General features: G+C 40.5%; 1 protein-coding gene across 16 annotated transcripts; it reads left to right on the forward strand.

Annotated features, from left to right (window-relative positions):
• Positions 1–14,359: 14,359 nt before the first annotated feature.
• Positions 14,360–18,514, forward strand: ARMCX1 (armadillo repeat containing X-linked 1). Of its 16 annotated transcripts, XM_082447654.1 has the most exons (6): positions 14,365–14,507; positions 14,846–14,902; positions 15,020–15,502; positions 16,254–16,368; positions 16,622–17,108; positions 17,746–17,944. In XM_082447654.1, exons 5-6 carry the CDS (start codon positions 16,752–16,754, stop codon positions 17,797–17,799), a joined length of 411 nt encoding a protein of 136 aa, XP_082303780.1. In that variant the 5' UTR covers positions 14,365–14,507; positions 14,846–14,902; positions 15,020–15,502; positions 16,254–16,368; positions 16,622–16,751; the 3' UTR covers positions 17,800–17,944. The 16 variants fall into 16 exon arrangements, with proteins under 16 accessions (XP_082303781.1, XP_082303787.1, XP_082303786.1 ...); XM_082447655.1 differs by having other exon boundaries at positions 14,360–14,507; positions 14,849–14,902; positions 16,622–18,514; XM_082447661.1 differs by having other exon boundaries at positions 14,360–14,507; positions 14,849–14,902; positions 15,340–15,502; positions 16,622–18,514.
• The last annotated feature ends 360 nt before the right edge of the window (positions 18,515–18,874 follow it).

An 18,874-nucleotide genomic window follows, 5' to 3' on the forward strand; every position in this document is an offset into this window, starting at 1 on the left:
ATAGGGAGGGTGGGAGGGAGACGCAAGAGGGAGGGGATATGGGGATATATGTATACATATAGTTGATTCACTTTGTTATACAGAAGAAACTAACACAACATTGTAAAGCAATTATACTCCAATAAAGATGTTAAAAAAAAAAAAACTCCCCATTATCCCATCCCCATGGCAACCACCATTCTACTGTCTGTCTATGAATTTGACTACTTGAGGTACCTCATTTAAGTGGAGTCGTTCAGTATTTGTCCTTTTATGACTGGCTTCTTTCTTTCTTTCTTCTTTTTTTTTTTTGGCTGCGCCAGGCAGCATGTGGGATCTTAGTTCCCTAACCAGGGATCAAACCCATGCCCCTTGCAGTGGAAGCGCAGAGTCTTAACCACTCGCCTGCCAGGAATGTCCCTATGACTGGCTTATTTCATTGAGGATAATGTCCCTGTATTAATCTGCTTGGGCTGCTGAAACAAAATACCACAGACTGGGTGGCTTGAAAAACAGAAATTTATTTTCTCACAGTTCTGGAGCCTGGGAAGTCCAAGATTAGGTGCTGGTAAACTTAGTTTCCGTGAGAGCTTTCCTCTTGGCTTGTAGACAGCCGCCTTCTCACTATGACCTCACATGGCCTTTTCTTGGTGCATGTGTGTGGAGAGAGAGCAAGTGAGCTTTCTGATATCTCTTCTTATAAGGACACCAATCCTATAGGATCAGGGATCCACCCTTATGGACTCATTTAACCTTAATTACTTCCTTAGAGGACCTATCTCCAAATACAGCCATACTGGGGGTAAGGCCTTCAACGTATGAATTTGCGGGGAACACACATTCAGCCCATAACAATCCTTAAGTTTTCTGTACACGTTTGGAGTCCTGGTTTTTTAAAATGTAATTTTTATAGTTATAGAGTACCATAAGGCTTATAACAGCAACAATAAAAATCTACCAGAACTTTGCTTCATCTTTCCCCATCCCACATTTCTCCTCCTCAGAGAGAATCACTTGCAAATCTTTTAACTATTTCTTCTGGTATCACTCCATATTTCTTTTTTTTTTTTTTTTTTTTAATTTTTATTTTTTATTTTTTTTAGAGAACAAGCATTATTTATATACTCAGTACATAAAACTGAGTCCAATATTATGGTTTTTAAAATTCAAATATGGTTGATTTACAATGTTGTATTATGTATGCTGTTCAGTTTCAGGTGTACAGTAAAGTGATTCAGTTATACATACATGCATATATATATGAATATAAGAATACATATATATCTTTTTTTTCAAATTCTTTTCCACTATAGGTTATTACAAGATATTGAATATAGTTCCCTGTGCTATGCAGTAGGCCCTTGTTGGTTATCTGTTTTTTTTTTTCTTTTTCTTTTTTTTTTTTTTTTCACACACACACACTGTATTTTATTTTTACAAGAGATAGACTGACACCAAGCATTGTACATGGATGACCACAACAAAAGCAACAATGATTGCAATTACCAAACATGAAACACACTCATACTATGTCATAATATTGACATTCAGTCCAGTAATCCTCCACTGTAACAGCTCCTTTACTTTGCAGTGAAAATTGATTTGTATATTCTTTGCCTCTGAGTCCTTGTGGGATTTTTTTTTTTTTTAATTCAGACAGAAAGTCACAAAAATTATACTCATCCTCATCAGTTCACTCAGTCCCATGTAATTAATTGTTATTTTTCATCTTGATCTTTTGTTAGCACTTTTATGAGTTCATCAGTTTTTCATCAGAGTTCTGAAAATGCTTATTCATTCAGTTCAGCAGTACAGTCAGTTACCAGAAACCTGTACTTGTCAGAGTCTTTACCATGAATTTCTTGAAGATGAAACCCTTTTATAGGAACATATTTGCAAAATCATCAGAGTACACCCAGAACTGTCTGTAAATGACAAAAGACTTAAAAATGACCACGGTAAAAGATTTGATGAAAGTTCATAATAATGCAGTTGACAAGAAAATTAGTTATTTCTGAGATATACATTTTAAAGTAATAACTAGGATTATTACTTATAACATTATACCAGAACATATAAGATTTTTAGAAATTTCATGTAATGTCTGAAACATTTACATTAACATATTTCCATACATATTTCCATACAAATACAAATATAAGATTTTTAGAAATTTCATGTAATGTCTGAAACATTTATATTAACATATTTCCATACAAATAACCCAATGAAAGTTTAGTATTAGTTGTTTTGTTTGTTTTTTTATACTGCAGGTTCTTATTAGGCATCAATTTTATACATATCAGTGTATACATGTCAATCCCAATCGCCCAATTCAGCACACCACCATCCCCACCTCACCGCAGTTTTCCCCCCTTGGTGTCCATATGTCCATTCTCTACATCTGTGTCTCAACTTCTGCCCTGCAAACTGGCTCATCTGTACCATTTTTCTAGGTTCCACATACATGCATTAATATATGATATTTGTTTTTCTCTTTCTGACTTACTTCACTCTGTATGACAGTCTCTAGATCCATCCACGTCTCAACAAATGACTCAATTTCGTTCCTTTTTATGGCTGAGTAATATTCCATTGTATATATGTACCACATCTTCTTTATCCATTCGTCTGTTGATGGGCATTTAGGTTGCTTCCATGACCTGCCTATTGTAAATAGTGCTGCAATGAACATTCGGGTGCATGTGTCTTTTTGAATTACGGTTTTCTCTGGGTATATGCCCAGTAGTGGGATTGCTGGGTCATATGGTAATTCTATTTTTAGTTTTTTAAGGAACCTCCATATTGTTCTCCATAGTGGCTGTATCAATTTACATTCCCACCAACAGTGCAAGAGGGTTCCCTTTTCTCCACACCCTCTCCAGCATTTGTTGTTTGTAGATTTTCTGATGATGCCCATTCTAACAGGAGTGAGGTGATACCTCATTGTAGTTTTGATTTGCATTTCTCTAATAATTAGTGATGTTGAGCATCTTTTCATGTGCTTCGTGGCCGTCTGTATGTCTTCTTTGGAGAAATGTCTATTTAGGTCTTCTGCCCATTTTTGGATTGCGGTGTTTGTTTCTTTGATATTGAGCTGAATGAGCTGTTTATATATTTTAGAGATTAATCCTTTGTCCGTTGATTCATTTGCAAATATTTTCTCCCATTCTGAGGGTTGTCTTTTCGTCTTGTTTATGGTTTCCTTTGCTGTGCAAAAGCTTTGAAGTTTCATTAGGTCCCACTTGTTTATTTTTGTTTTTATTTCCATTACTCTAGGAGGTGGATCAAAAAAGATCTTGCTGTGATTTATGTCAAAGAGTGTTCTTCCTATGTTTTCCTCTAAGAGTTTTATAGTGTCCAGCCTTATATTTAGGTCTCTAATCCATTTTGAGTTTATTTTTGTGTATGGTGTTAGGGAGTATTCTAATTTCATTCTTTTACATGTAGCTGTCCAGTTTTCCCAGCACCACTTATTGAAGAGACTGTCTTTTCTCCATTGTATATCTTTGCCTCCTTTGTCATAGATTAGTTGACCATAGGTGCGTGGGTTAATCTCTGGGCTTTCTATCTTGTTCCATTGATCTATGTTTCTGTTTTTGTGCCAGTACCATATTGTCTTGATTACTGTAGCTCTGTAGTATAGTCTGAAGTCAGGGAGTCTGATTCCTCCAGCTCCATTTTTTTGCCTCAAGACTGCTTTGGCTATTCGGGGTCTTTTGTGTCTCCATACAAATTTTAAGATGATTTGTTCTAGCTCCGTAAAAAATGCCATTGGTAATTTGATAGGGATTGCATTGAATCTGTAGATTGCTTTGGGTAGTATACTCATTTTCACAATGTTGATTCTTCCAATCCAAGAACATGGTATATCTCTCCATCTGTTGGTATCATCTTTAATTTCTTTCATCAGTGTCTTATAGTTTTCTGCATACAGGTCTTTTGTCTCCCTAGGTAGGTTTATTCCTAGGTATTTTATTCTTTTTGTTGCAATGGTAAATGGGAGTGTTTCCATAATTTCTCTTTCAGATTTTTCATCATTAGTGTATAGGAATGCAAGAGATTTCTGTGCATTAATTTTGTATCCTGCAACTTTACCATATTCATTAATTAGCTCTAGCAGTTTTCTGGTGGCAGTTTTAGGATTCTCTATGTATAGTATCATGTCATCCGCAAACAGTGACAGTTTTACTTCCTCTTTTCCAATTTGTATTCCTTTTATTTCTTTTTCTTCTCTGATTGCCTTGGCTAGGACTTCCAGAACTATGTTGAATAATAGTGGTGAGAGTGGGCAACCTTGTCTCGTTCCTGATCTTAGAGGAAATGCTTTCAGTTTTTCACCATTGAGAATGATGTTTGCTGTGGGTTTGTCATATATGGCCTTTATTATGTTGAGGTAGGTTCCCTCTATGCCCACTTTCTGGAGAGTTTTTATCAGAAATGGGTGTTGAATTTTGTCAAAAGCTTTTTCTGCATCTATTGAGATGATCATATGGTTTTTATTCTTCAGTTTGTTAATATGGTGTATCACATTGATTGATTTGCGTATATTGAAGAATCCTTGCATCCCTGGGATAAATCCCACTTGATCGTGGTGTATGATCCTTTTAATGTGTTGTTGGATTCTGTTTGCTAGTATTTTGTTGAGGATTTTTGCATCTATATTCATCAGTGATATTGGTCTGTAATTTTCTTTTTTTGTAGTGTCTTTGTCTGGTTTTGGTATCAGGGTGATGGTGGCCTCATAGAATGAGTTTGGGAGTGTTCCTTCCTCTGCAATTTTTTGGAAGAGTTTGAGAAGGATGGGTGTTAGCTCTTCTCTAAATGTTTAATAGAATTCACCTGTGAAGCCATCTGGTCCTGGACTTTTGTTTGTTGGAAGATTTTTAATCACAGTTTCAATTTCATTACTTGTGATTGGTCTGTTCATATTTTCTGTTTCTTCCTGATTCAGTCTTGGAAGGTTATACCTTTCTAAGAATTTGTCCATTTCTTCCAGGTTGTCCATTTTATTGGCATAAAGTTGCTCATAGTAGTCTCTTAGGATGTTTTGTATTTCTGCAGTGTCTGTTGTAACTTCTCCTTTTTCATTTCTGATTTTATTGATTTGAGTCCTCTCCCTCTTTTTCTTGATGAGTCTGGCTAATGGCTTATCAATTTTGTTTATCTTCTCAAAGAACCAACTTTTAGTTTTATTGATCTTTGCTATTGTTTTCTTTGTTTCTATTTCATTTATTTCTGCTCTGATCTTTATGATTTCTTTCCTTCTGCTAACTTTGGGTTTTGTTTGTTCTTCTTTCTCTAGTTTCTTTAGGTGTAAGGTTAGATTGTTTACTTGAGATTTTTCTTGTTTCTTTAGGTAGGTTTGTATAGCTATAAACTTCCCTCTTAGAACTGCTTTTGCTGCATCCCATAGGTTTTGGGTCGTCGTGTTTTCATTGTCATTTGTCTCTAGGTATTTTTTTATTTCCTCTTTGATTTCTTCAGTGATCTTTTGGTTATTTAGTAATGTATTGTTTAGCCTCCATGTGTTTGTCTTTTTTACGTTTTTTTCCCTGTAATTCATTTCTAATCTCATAGCGTTGTGGTCAGAAAAGATGCTTGGTATGATTTCAATTTTCTTAAATTTACTGAGGCTTGATTTGTGACCCAAAATGTGATCTATCCTGGAGAATGTTCCGTGCGCACTTGAGAAGAACGTGTAATCTGCTGTTTTTGGATGGAATGTCCTATATATATCAATTAAATCTATCTGGTCTATTGTGTCATTTAAAGCTTCTGTTTCCTTATTTATTTTCATTTTGGATGATCTGTCCATTGGTGTAAGTGAAGTGTTAAAGTCTCCCACTATTATTGTGTTACTGTCGATTTCCTCTTTTATAGCTGTTAGCAGTTGCCTTATGTATTGAGGTGCTCCTATGTTGGGTGCATATATATTTATAATTGTTATATCTTCTTCTTGGATTGATCCCTGGATCATTATGTAGTGTCCTTCCTTGTCTCTTGTAACATTCTTTATTTTAAAGTCTATTTTATCTGATATGAGTATAGCTACTCCAGCTTTCTTTTGATTTCCATTTGCATGGAATATCTTTTTCCATCCCCTAACTTTCAGTCTGTATGTGTCCCTAGGTCTAAAGTGGGTCTCTTGTAGACAGCATATATATGGGTCCTGTTTTTGTATCCATTCAGCCAGTCTATGTCTTTTGGTTGGGGCGTTTAATCCATTCACGTTTAAGGTAATTATCGATATGTATGTTCCTATGACCATTTTCTTAATTGTTTTGGGTTTGTTTTTGTAGGTCCTTTCCTTCTCTTGTGTTTCCCACTTAGAGAAGTTCCTTTAGCATTTGTTGTAGAGCTGGTTTGGTGGTGCTGAATTCTCTTAGCTTTTGCTTGTCTGTAAAGCTTTTGATTTCTCCATCAAATCTAAATGAGATCCTTGCCGGGTAGAGTAATCTTGGTTGTAGGTTCTTCCCTTTCATCACTTTAAGTATATCATGCCACTCCCTTCTGGCTTGCAGAGTTTCTGCTGAGAAATCAGCTGTTAACCTTATGGGAGTCCCCTTGTATGTTATTTGTCGTTTTTCCCTTGCTGCTTTCAATAATTTTTCTTTGTCTTTAATTTTTGCCACTTTGATTACTATGTGTCTCGGCGTGTTTCTCCTTGGGTTTATTCTGTATGGGACTCTCTGCGCTTCCTGGACTTGGGTGGCTATCTCCTTTCCCATGTTAGGGAAGTTTTCGACTATAATCTCTTCAAATATTTTCTCTGGTCCTTTCTCTCTCTCTTCTCCTTCTGGGACCCCTATAATGCGAATGTTGTTGCGTTTAATGTTGTCCCAGAGGTCTCTTAGGCTGTCTTCATTTCTTTTCATTCTTTTTTCTTTAGTCTGTTCCGCAGAAGTGAATTCCACCATTCTGTCTTCCAGGTCACTTATCCGTTCTTCTGCCTCAGTTATTCTGCTATTGATTCCTTCTAGTGTAGTTTTCATTTCAGTTATTGTATTGGTCATCTCTGTTTGTTTGTTCTTTAATTCTTCTAGGTCTTTGTTAATCATTTCTTGCATCTTCTCAATCTTTGCCTCCGTTCTTATTCCGAGGTCCTGGATCATCTTCACTATCATTATTCTGAATTCTTTCTCTGGAAGGTTGCCTATCTCCACTTCATTTAGTTGTTTTTCTGGGTTTTTTTCTTGTTCCTTCATCTGGTATATAGCCCTCTGCCTTTTCATCTTGTCTATCTTTCTGTAACTGTGGTTTTTGGTCCACAGGCTGCAGGATTGTAGTTTTTCTTGCTTCTGCTCTCTGCCCTCTGGTGGTTGAGGCTATCTAAGAGGCTTGATGGTAGGCTCTGGTGGTGGGTAGAGCTGACTGTTGCTGTGGCGGTCTGAGCTCAGTAAAACCTTAATCCACTTGACTGTTGATGGGTGGGGCTGGGTTCCCTCCCTGTTGCTGTGGCGGTCAGAGCTCAGTAAAATCTTAATCCACTTGACTGTTGATGGGTGGGGCTGGGTTCCCTCCCTGTTGGTTGTTTTGCCTGAGGCAACCCAACACTGGAGCCTACCCGTGCTCTTTGGTGGGGTTAATGGCAGACTCTGGAGGGCTCACGGCAAGGAGAGCTTCCCAGAACCTCAGCTGCCAGTGTCCTTATCCCCACGGTGAAAGAGAGCCACCACTCGCCTCTGCAGGAGACCCCCCAACACCAGCAGGTAGGTCTGGTTCAGTCTCCCCCAGGGTCACTGCTCCTTCCCCTGGGTCCCGATGCACACATTACTTTGTGTGTGCCCTCCAAGAGTGGGGTCTCTGTTTCCCCCAGTCCTGTCAAAGTCCTGCAATCAATTCCCACTAGGCTTCAAAGTCTGATTCTCTAGGAATTCCTTCTCCCGTAGCCAGACCCCCAGGTTGGGAAGCCTGACGTGGGGCTCAGAACCTTCACTCCAGTGGGTGGACTTCTGTGGTATAAGTGTTCGCCAGTCTGTGAGTCACCCACCCAGCAGTTATGGGATTTGATTTTACTCTGATTGCCCCCCTCCTACCGTCTCACTGTGGCTTCTCCTCTGTCCTTGGACGTGGGGTATCCTCCTTGGTGAAGTCCAGGTTCTTCCTGTCAATGATTGTCCAGCAGCCAGTTTTGATTCTGGTGCTCTCGCAAGAGGGAGTGAGAGCACGTCCTTCTACTCCGCCATCTTGGTTAATCCTCTCCTCACTCCATATTTCTAAATAATCTGTTTATACTTTTATTTCTTGACTTTTAATTTTTACACATCAGCTATGATTTTCTGCAATGAAAAGATTCAGTTATCTTTTTTTTTTAATCCCTTGCAGCTCTGACAATCTTATTCCTTTTTTTTAAAATTAATTAATCAATTAATTTATGGCTGAGTTGGGTCTTCGTTGCTGCACGTGGGCTTTCTCTAGTTGCGGCGCTCGGGCTCTAGGCACACGGGTTTCAGTAGTTGCAGCACGCGGGTACAATAGTTATGGCACACGGGCTTAGTTGCTCTGCGGCATGTGGGATCTTCCCGGATCAGGGCTCGAACCTGTGTCCCCTCCATTGGCAAGCGGATTCTTAACCACTGAGCCACCAGGGAAGCCCAGCTATATTTTTTAACGTATAAATTCTGCTGGAAAAATAAATGAAGACAAATAACTATTGAAACTGGGTTCTTGGGTAGAAAAATATTCTTTTTTCCCCAGCTTTACTGAGATATAATTGACATATAATATTGCGTAAGTTTAAGGTGTACAATGTGCTGATTTGATACATGTATATATAGCAAAATGATTATCACAATAAGGTTAGTTAACACATCTACCATAATTACCATTTTTTTGTAATTGTTATGGTGAGAACATTTAAGATCTACTCTCTTAGCACCTTTCAAGTATACACTACAGTACTGTTAACTATAGTCGCCATGCTCTTCATTAGATCCCCAGAACTATTCATCTTATAACTGGAAGTTTGTACCCTTTGACCAACAGTTTCCCATTTCCCCTTCCCTGCAGCCCTTGGCAACCACCATTCTACTCTATGTTTTCATGGCTTTTTTAGATTCCACATATAGTTCCATCCATGTTGTTGCAAATGGCAGAATTCCCTTCTTTTCTATGGCTGAATAATATTCCACTATACATATAAAAAGTAAGCTTAAGAATTAACAAAACATTTGCAAGATATACTCATTCATTCAACAACTATTTATTGATAACCTACAGGGTACCATATGTACATGATGCTTGTTTTTAATCCATTCATTCATTGATGGACACATTGGTTGTTCACATGTCTTGGCTTTTGTGATCAATGCTGCAATGAACATTGGGGTTCAGATATCTCTTCAAGAGTGATTTCATTTTCTTTGGATATGTACACAGAGTGAGATTGCTGGATCATACAGTAGTTCTATTTTTATTTTTTTGTGGAAACTCCATACTGTTTTCTGTAGTGGCTGCGCCAATTTACATTCCCACCAACAGCGTTTCCTTTTCTCCACATCTGCACCAGCACTTGTTATCTCTTATCTTTTTGATAATAACCATTCTAACTGGTGTGAAGTGGTAACATATTCTTATAAAAATGCCAATTTTCCCTCAGTTAACCTTAGAATGAACTTCATCCAAATTGAAATTAAAAACAGTTTTTTAAAGGGAATTTAACAAAATAATTCATTTTATCTGTAAATAAACAAATGTGAGTGGACAGGCAAATTATGAAAAAGAAGAATAATTAGAGAGGCCTTACCCTTCCAGATATTAAAACATATTATAAAGATACTATAATTAAAACAGTTAGGGACATAAAAAGAAAAAAATAACAGATTAAAGGAACATAGAGAATCAAAATATAGATCCAAATATATGTGGATATTTAGCTCATGATAAAGGTGGCATTTAAAATCAGGAGCTAGAGAGGTATTATTTGATAATGGGTATTAGGAAAATTTGCTAACTATTTGGAAAATATTAATTCCATATGTTTAATAAAGCTGGAAAAAATATATTCATAATAACACTGAGTTGTCATTTGCTTTTTTCACTGTGTTGACATTTATACAAATGGAGCAAAAGCAAGGGTGGATAAAATTTCTGGCTTACTGATAATAGAAGCAAAGCAACAAAAAAAATTCTATATGGATCAAAATTTAAATATTAAAAAACACACATAAAATTAGAAAAACATACGGGCCATCCTAAGCAGGACACAAACCCCAAAAAATGTAAAGAAAGAATTGATACAGTTTGTATCATAAAGATTTTTAAAATTCTATATAGCAGAAGTCCAAAGAAAATTATAAACTGGGAAAATATTTATAATACTTATGACAATCGAAGAGCTCATTTCCTTAATTTACAGAAAGTTCTCGTGTATTAATAAGAAAAAGATGAAAAACCTAGTGGAAAAACTGGGAAAGGCAGTTCATAGAAAGAGGAATACAAATGGTTAAACCTATGGGAAGATGCTTAATCTCACTTATAATTTAAAAAATCAAAAAATTTTGGAGCACAACATGGAAAATATATATCAAAATTTAAGAGGTGAGAGTTGGCAGCATGGATAAAATTTAAAATGAACTTCCACTTTGACCCAGTGATTTCACTTCTAGGAATTTATCCTAAGGAAATAATGCCACAATTGTCAAATATATATGTAAACAAAGGTCTCCACTGTAACATTTTGGTAATAGACAAAGTTTGGGAAGAGGCTAAATATCAACCAGTAATAGATTGGTTGAATTTTGATAAATCCACACTAGAGAATATTATTGTAGCTGATAAAATGATGTACATGTTATATTAGGTGAAAAAGTAGTTTGCAGAATAGTTTGCATAGTACGATCCCAAGTTATTTTTAAAAGATATGCATGTACACACATTCACATATATCTACATAATTTTTTTGTTGATATACAGGAAACAACAAAAAAACCTGAAAGAGTCCATTGAAAAGTTAGCAGCGGTTTTCACAGGATTTATCCTAGGATTGAGGTAGATGGTTTATCATGGTGGTTATAAGAAAGGTGGAGAATTTGAGACATTTTTATTTTCTTCTTCTCTTTTCCTAGTTAACACCTGCTTCCCTTAATCTCAGTTCAAAGTTTCACTCCTCTCCCCATCAAGGAAGCCTTCCCTGATCCACAGACTCTGCCACTTCTTTTACTGTATTAACAGTTTTCCTTTCCTTCAAAGTATTTTTCTCACTTTGTATGTATATGTGATTATTTCATTAAGGTCTTGTTTTCACTATGAGAGCAGAATTAGTGTCTGTTTTTGCTCATCAACATATTCACAATAAGCACAGCACTTGTGGCAATGCTCCCTCTTTCTCTCCCCCTCCCAATATTTTGATGTAGACAGTTACATTTTCTCAGTCTTACATAAAGGGTTATGAGAGTGCAGGTTTTAAACATCTCCCCCCATCACAGAAACACAGATGAAGAAAAGCACAGAAGAAACAAATAGCTAACATTACACTAAATGGTGAAATATTAGGGGCATTCTCATTTACTTCAAGAACAAGATAAGGAGGCTCTCAAATCACCATTATTATTCAACATAGTTCTGGAGGTTCTGGTTGATGAAGTACATCCAGAAAATGAAAGAATAAGAGATAGTAATGATTGGAAAAGACAAAATTAAAAAAATCATCATTTTCAAATGATTATGTATGCATACCTAGGAAAACCAGTTATCAACTGAAAAACTACAGGCATACCTCAGAGATATTGTGGGTTCAATTCCAGACTACCACAATAAAGCCAGTATCGCAATAAAGTGAGTCACACATCTTTTTGGCTTCCCAGTGCATATGAAAGTTTTGTTTACACTATACAGTGGTCTATTAAGTGCGCAAAACATTATGTCTTTAAAAATGTGTATATGTTAATTTAAAAATATGTTACTGCTAAAAAATGCTAACCATCATTTGAGCCTTCAACGAGTTGTAATGTTTTTGCAATAGTAACATCAAAGATCACTGATCACAGATCACTGTAACAAATATAATAATAATGAAAAGGTTTGAAATATTGCGAGAATTACCAAACTTGACATAGAGACATGAAGTGAGCACATGCTGTTGGAAAAATGGCACTGATAGACTTGCTTGACACAAGGTTGCCACAAACCTTCAATTAGTAAAAAACTCAATGTCTGTGAATCACAATAAAGCAAAGCACAATAAAATGAGTTATGCCTCTATCAGAAATATTAAGAAAGGTCACTAAAAGTAAATATGTCAGAATTACTTCCTTCAGCAATAACCTGGTAGAAAATATAATCATAAAAGGAATGTCATCCCCCAAAGCAACAAAACCATAAAACACCTAGGAATAAACTTAACAAATAATGAGTATGACCTATCTGAAGAAACATAAAATTTATTGAAGATCATAAAAGTTGACATGGATAGAAAGACACAATTTTTAAAGATACCAGTTCTCAAATTAAAGTGCAGATTCTTTGCACTTTATGTCACTCAGTGTGAGCCTTTTTGTTCTGTATATAGTTGTTCTGTACATTGTTGTTCAACACATATGCATACATAGACTCTTTGTATTTGCATGAAGAAAGGTGGAAATTGTTATAAGTGGTTGGTGGTGGAACAGGCATTGCAGGGAACTTTCACATTCTACTTTATACATTTCTGTGTTGTTTGCACATTTTTTAAAAAATAAAGAGTGTGTATAATGTGTGTGAGAGAGAGACAGAGATTGATTTCTACTAAGGGGATGTATAGTTTTTTTTTTAAGTCTTAGTTGCCTGTGAGAATCTGATGAGAGCTATGACCCCTCTTCCCACTAAGATGGACATATGCGTGCACATGACTTTGATACAATTTTAGGTAGAACACAGAGGTGGCCAGTTGAGAATACCTACTCTAGGTTAATCAGTATGGTCAGTGGGGAGAGACCTTCAGGCCCAGGCATAAATTTGGCTGAGGGAGCACCAAGGTGGGTGTGGGCTGTGGGCAGTGACCCTGCAGCAAGGCTGGGTTCTCCCTGGGTGCCCTGAGGTAAGGAGGCCAGGGGTGGGAGGCCAGCAGGCTGCCCCTCTCAGGCCAGGTGGTAGCAGCAGACGGCATCAGGAACAAGGTTAACTGGGCCACCATTAATCAGGGCAGAGCAGGACAGGCAGGCCTGGGTGCTTCCCCCAGCAATTGCTTCTCTAGGCTTCATGGAAACCTGCAGCTGCAGGAGTAGGTGGGAACAGCAGTCCCTTCTCTGCATCCCTGAGTTACCTCTGCGGGAATTTGAGGGAGGGAGGGAGGAAAGAAGTCAAAGGTGTTTACTCAGTTTTGTCACCTGAGTAAAGGTGGCATTTACCACTCTGGTCACCTGTCCATGTATATTTTTAGAGTGTGCAAAAAGAGTCAGGTTCTATAATGCAGGGGATGAGAAGCTCTGGAATATAGGAGAGATGGGAGGGCATCACCTTCCACCCTTCCTTCTTGACAAGGCCGGGAAGATCGGATGATTTCTGCATCCCTCACACCCTCAGCTTCCTCAGCTATAGTAGACTAAAAGCTAATCTGGGGCAGGTGTTCAGAACAGCCATCAAATCACAAGAGGTTCACACAGCAGTCAGCCAAGACTTTGGGACATTGAATGCATGTCTTTCTTTAATCAAGCAACATAAGATTTTATTGTTTTTGTTTTGTCAAATTGTAAGTTGATCCAAAATTAGAAAAAGTAATAGATCATTTATGTAAAATGGCAAAGATTAGACAACTAGTCATGTTTGTGGACTAATTCATAGACCATGTGAAAAATAACAGTTTTCCATTTTAAAACAGGTTACTACGTTTTGAAAGCTTCTTCTTGACTGTAACCAGTGGAAACATTTTCCTTGTGTTATAAATAAATATAGTAAAATTAGCGAGGCCTTTTGGGTTTTCCCCTCCGACTTAAATTCTTCTCCAGTCAAACGAAGATAGCATCATTTTATTTTCTCAATATAAGAGTAATGCATTACTGATTTTTAAAAAATGAACAGAAAAGTTTAAGAAAGTAAGACATTCCCACTACCCATATCCTTTTCTGAGATCTTGAATCCCATTTCGTATAGGGGTACAGGGGAAACGCTGAGCACTGAGGCTGCGTTGTGGGGGGGGTGGGGGGTGAAGGGAGAGGTGGGTGGACAGGGAGTAGAGGAGAGAAAAATTATTCCTCAAAGAGGAAGACAAGACCAATGGCCATGGGAGCAGATATAGTTTCTCTCTGCTAACCAAAGAAAGGCAAATGCCAACCACAAGATAAGCTACTTCTGGTTTCTGGGATTGGCAGTGGAAAATGAGTGGCAGGACCTGCTGTGAAGCGAAAGGAAAGGGGTGGGCCGGCTCCTGCCGCACTGCTGGTGGGAGTGGTAATTGGGGTTCTGAGCTCACGAGTGACGTGGCTCTCACGTGAGCGGGAGCCGACGTGTGCAGACGTCCTTCTAATCCCGGTCTTTCGTTTGGTCCGGTTGCCATCTCCCTATTACCTCGAGGGCTGGCGGGCCTGTGGCCAGGAGAGGAGGAGGAGGAGGTAACCGCCCTGATCCCAGCCAGTCTATGTGCGGATGGGTGCTTGCCCGAGGGATTCCCGCGGTGCGGGTAGCGGAGGGTGGAGACTAAAGAAGGACGAGGCTCGCTTTCTCCACACCCTTGCACTATCCCCGGCCCTTTCGAGTACAAGAATGGTGGACCTTGGGGGCCAGATTCCAGGGGAGACCCCAGACCAGGAGGGGGGGAACCTGAAAACCTTTGGCATCCAGGGCCTTGAATCGGGAAGGGCCGATGTTAAGATTCTTGTCCTGTGTGTCCATCTAGCAAGCCAGTATCTTGGGGCTGGGCGTCTGTCTTGTCATTCCCCGTGTCTTTCAGTAGGGCGCTGTACCACTCGGAGCAAAGGAATAAAGAATCTGCCCCGAACCCCTGCAGGTCAGTGTAAAGGTGGGATTGCCCCGCGGCCCCCAGAAGGGCGGGGATGGCTGGGGTCCTCCTCCTAACTCGGGCGCATTACTGACTCCCCAGTTACCTCCCTGCTCTTTTATATAGGAAATAGGAGATGACAGCGCGTACAGGAAACATAGTTGTCGTTGGGGCTGAGACTGCGTCGGGCAGGGGAATCAAAGAGATCTTTGGGTTTTCCTTTGCTCCTCCGGTTTTTCTCACTCCTTCGCCCCGCCTCCCCTCTTTCCAGTTGTTCGAAAGGGGTGTGGTTTTTCCTGGGAAAATGGCCGACCGCTGGGGCTGGGGCTGGGGGCTGGGGGAGGGGGTGGATGGACGCCCTTGCTGGAAGAGGGCTGCTGTTAGCGGAGTCCTGAGAAGTGGGGGTAGGGTGAGAGACCAAAAGGTGAAATCCGTTTGACAACCAGGACCTTGGATTCGGAAAGGCTGGTATTGGGACTGTCTGAAGTGCTGTTCTGTCTGCCTAGCAATCTGTCTCTGCCCTGTCGCCTGTCTGTGTCTTTGGATCTTGCGGCTGAAGGCCAATCCAACTCTAGGAGCAGGAAGAAGAGGAAAATTGTCCAGAAACAAGTATGTCAGAGTGAGAGTGGTGGCACTATTTAGGGATGCCTGGGCTGGAGAATGGTGAAGACTGCAAACTCCAGTGGGCCCGTGGACCTCCCCCACATACCCCTCCTCCTCTCCTCTCTGGACCATTGCGGAGCTTGCAAAAGAAAGTGCCCTGCACGGAGAGAAGTGGCTGGGAGGACGAAGGTGTCACGAGAGTCCTGGGGTGGGGGTGGGGAGGACCTTTCTCCAAATTACTCTTTGGTCCCAGAGTTGTCAGTCTTTAGGTTAGGTGGAGGCGGAAACCGAGATGAGGGAGGAAGGAAATTGCTCCGGAGCAGTGGATGTAATGGGTGGGGGTAGGAGTATCCTGGTACCTCTGAGTTGATGGGGGTGGCGGAGGCAAGGGCGGAGTTCGAGACTTCTGTGCATTTTACGCCTGTCTGGCTTCTAGACACTCTCCCTCCACCACCATCCATTTTGTTACAGGGAAGGAGTTGTGGCAGTCACCTTCGAAGGCAGTGACTTTCGGGGGTGGGGGCTGGGTGGAGGATTGGAGGAGATCGAAGGAACGGGGCGGGGGTGGGGCGGGTCATAATGAACTTCAAAGCCGCAGCTCAGCGAGGAGAGGAGGGGAACCGAACGTGGGAAATATTGGGCTCCGCGGAACTAGGGCCAGTGATTCCGCAGAGGAACGTGTGTCCCGTCCCGGGTGAGGTTCATCTGTCTGTCCCATGAGCTCTCAGCACCACTCCCCCCACCGCTTTGTATGCAGGTTTGCAGGACTCAGTGTACTTCCAGGCAAGAAATAGAAGGAAGAAACTGCCTGGACCCCTGCGGGTGTATGTGGGGCTGCCACTGCCCCCAGGACATCTGGAGGGGCAGGGGAGGTAGGGAACTGATTAGCTGTCTTAAATTTAACATACTGGGGTGGGGTGGTTGAACATGAGGTTGGAGAAACTGGAGGTGGGGAAAATTTTCAAAATTACCTTCCTGATTAAAAAAAGGAATCAGTGATCTACCCTTGAGTCCCTGCCATGTCCCCATTTGTTTTGTCTGTTTGTAGATCTGTAGTTCAGTCTGTCTGCATGCGAAGGCACAGAAGGAGGAGACTGAAGCCTCAAATCTTTCTTTCATTCTTAGGTCCCCCAGTATCTGTAGCTGCAGCAGAGCCTGCTGGCTGTAGCTGAAGACTCCACAGCCCCCTCCCCCTGCCCCCTCACTTGGGAGCGCTCTTCTGGCCAGAGCAAACCCTCCAGACACTCGCGGCAGCATGGGCCGAACTCGGGAAGCTGGCTGCTTGGCCGCTGGTGTAGTGATCGGCGCTGGCGCCTGCTACTGCGTATACAGACTGACCTGGGGAAGAGATGAGAGCGAGAAAATCTGGGACGACCACGATGACGATGATGAGGAGGAATCTAGCGATATTGCAGAGACTGGGAAAGGAGCTAAGGCTAATGCTGGGGCAGGGGCTGGAGCCAGACTTCAGGGTGACTCAAAGGCCAAGGCTGAGGTGTCCGTGGAACTCAAGAGTGGACCTGATGTAAAGGCAGAGGCCCACTTGAAGGCCCAGAGCGGAGGTGGCCTAGAGGCCAAGGCCAAGGCCCTTTTCAGCACCCTGAAGGAACAGGCAAGTGCAAAGGCGGGCAAAGGGGCCAGGTTGGGTACCATCTCCGGGACCAGGACCCTTACACCTGGTTTACCCTGCCCAGGAGTCAGGGGTGGAGGCTGCCACCCTGTGAGGAATGGAGCTAGGGCTGGGGGCAGGACTAGTGGCAAGTCCAAGGGAAGGACCAGAGGTAAGAGCACCAGGACTCCAGCCACATCATGGCCTGTTCGAAGGGGCAAGTTCAACTTTCCCTATAAAATTGATGATATTCTGGGTGCTACTGACCTTCAAAAGGTCCTTAACATCCTAGAAAGAACTAATGATCCTTTTATTCAGGAAGTAGCCTTGGTCACTCTGGGTAACAATGCAGCATATTCATTTAACCAAAATGCCATTCGTGAATTGGGTGGTCTCCCAATTATTGCAAAACTGATAAAAACGAAAGATCCCATTATTAGGGAAAAGGCATACAATGCCCTTAATAATTTGAGTGTGAATGCGGAAAATCAGGGCAAGATTAAGACATATATCAGTCAAGTGTGTGATGACACCATGATCTGTCGTTTGGACTCAGCTGTGCAGATGGCTGGTCTAAGACTGTTAACCAACATGACTGTGACAAATCACTACCAACATTTGCTTTCCTATTCTTTTCCAGACTTTTTTGCTTTGTTATTCCTGGGAAATTACTTCACCAAGATTCAGATTATGAAACTAATCATAAACTTTACTGAAAATCCAGCCATGACAAGAGAGCTGGTCAGTTGTAAAGTACCATCAGAATTGATTTCCCTCTTTAATAAAGAATGGGACAGAGAGATTCTTCTTAATATCCTTACCCTATTTGAGAATATAAATGACAACATAAAAAATGAAGGGCTTGCCTCATCCAGGAAAGAATTCAGCAGAAGTTCACTTTTTTTCTTATTCAAAGAATCTGGAGTGTGTGTTAAGAAAATCAAAGCATTAGCAAATCACAGTGATCTGGTCGTGAAAGTAAAAGTCCTAAAAGTATTGACCAAACTTTAACTGGGGGTCTGTCCCAAACAATAGTGAGGTAATTTTTTTAGTTTGCACTTGGGAACAATGCATTTTGTAAATTCTTTGCTTTTCACTGTGCTTATATGGCAAAGAGATCCTTTCAGCTGCTATTTTGGAATAATGAATATCACATATCAACAGTGATGCTGGTTGTGATGGTTGGTTTTAGGCTAGACCATTTTAAGGATGTCAGATGAATACTAGAGCTTGTACAAAGAAAGCATTTATTGATTCCATCTTGCTACCTAGATTGAGATATTTTTACTCTTTCCTCTACTTAAACTGACAGCGAACTAATCACGAATAAGCTATACTTTTGTATTGGTTTACATTTGTTAATCTTGTGTTTCATCAATAAAGTTGTGTGTTTTAACCAGCAAAAAAAATTTATCATGTTCTTGAATTTATGATATATTTGGAGAGGCAAGATGTATGGAAACAAAAAGATACTAACAAAACTGAGAACCTCTAATCATGGCCATCTGTTTCCTATTTCTGCAGGCAACAGTGCTCTCCTCCGGATGCTTAAGTAGAACTGGGCATGAAGGATGGGATAAAAACAGGGCGGAAGGGCATTGGAGGAAGGAGTGATGGGAAGAAAGGCATGGAGGTGGGAATTTTTCTCCACAGAAGAAGAAGGCTGTGCCTCTCCTCTGTGAACAAAGTGTGGGGAGGGGAGTGATGGAAAATACAGTCCAGCAGTTGGGTGAGTTCCGTTCATGGAGGATCCCTGATTTCTAAACTGA

The sequence above is a fragment of the Balaenoptera physalus genome (genome assembly GCF_965194825.1).
Source record: "Balaenoptera physalus genome assembly, chromosome: X".
Classification (NCBI taxonomy): domain Eukaryota; kingdom Metazoa; phylum Chordata; class Mammalia; order Artiodactyla; family Balaenopteridae; genus Balaenoptera; species Balaenoptera physalus.

Coding starts and splice junctions, on each gene's coding strand:
- ARMCX1 (XM_082447655.1), top strand. CDS start 16,752: ATGGGCCGAACTCGGGAAGCTGGCTGCTTGGCCGCTGGTGTAGTGATC.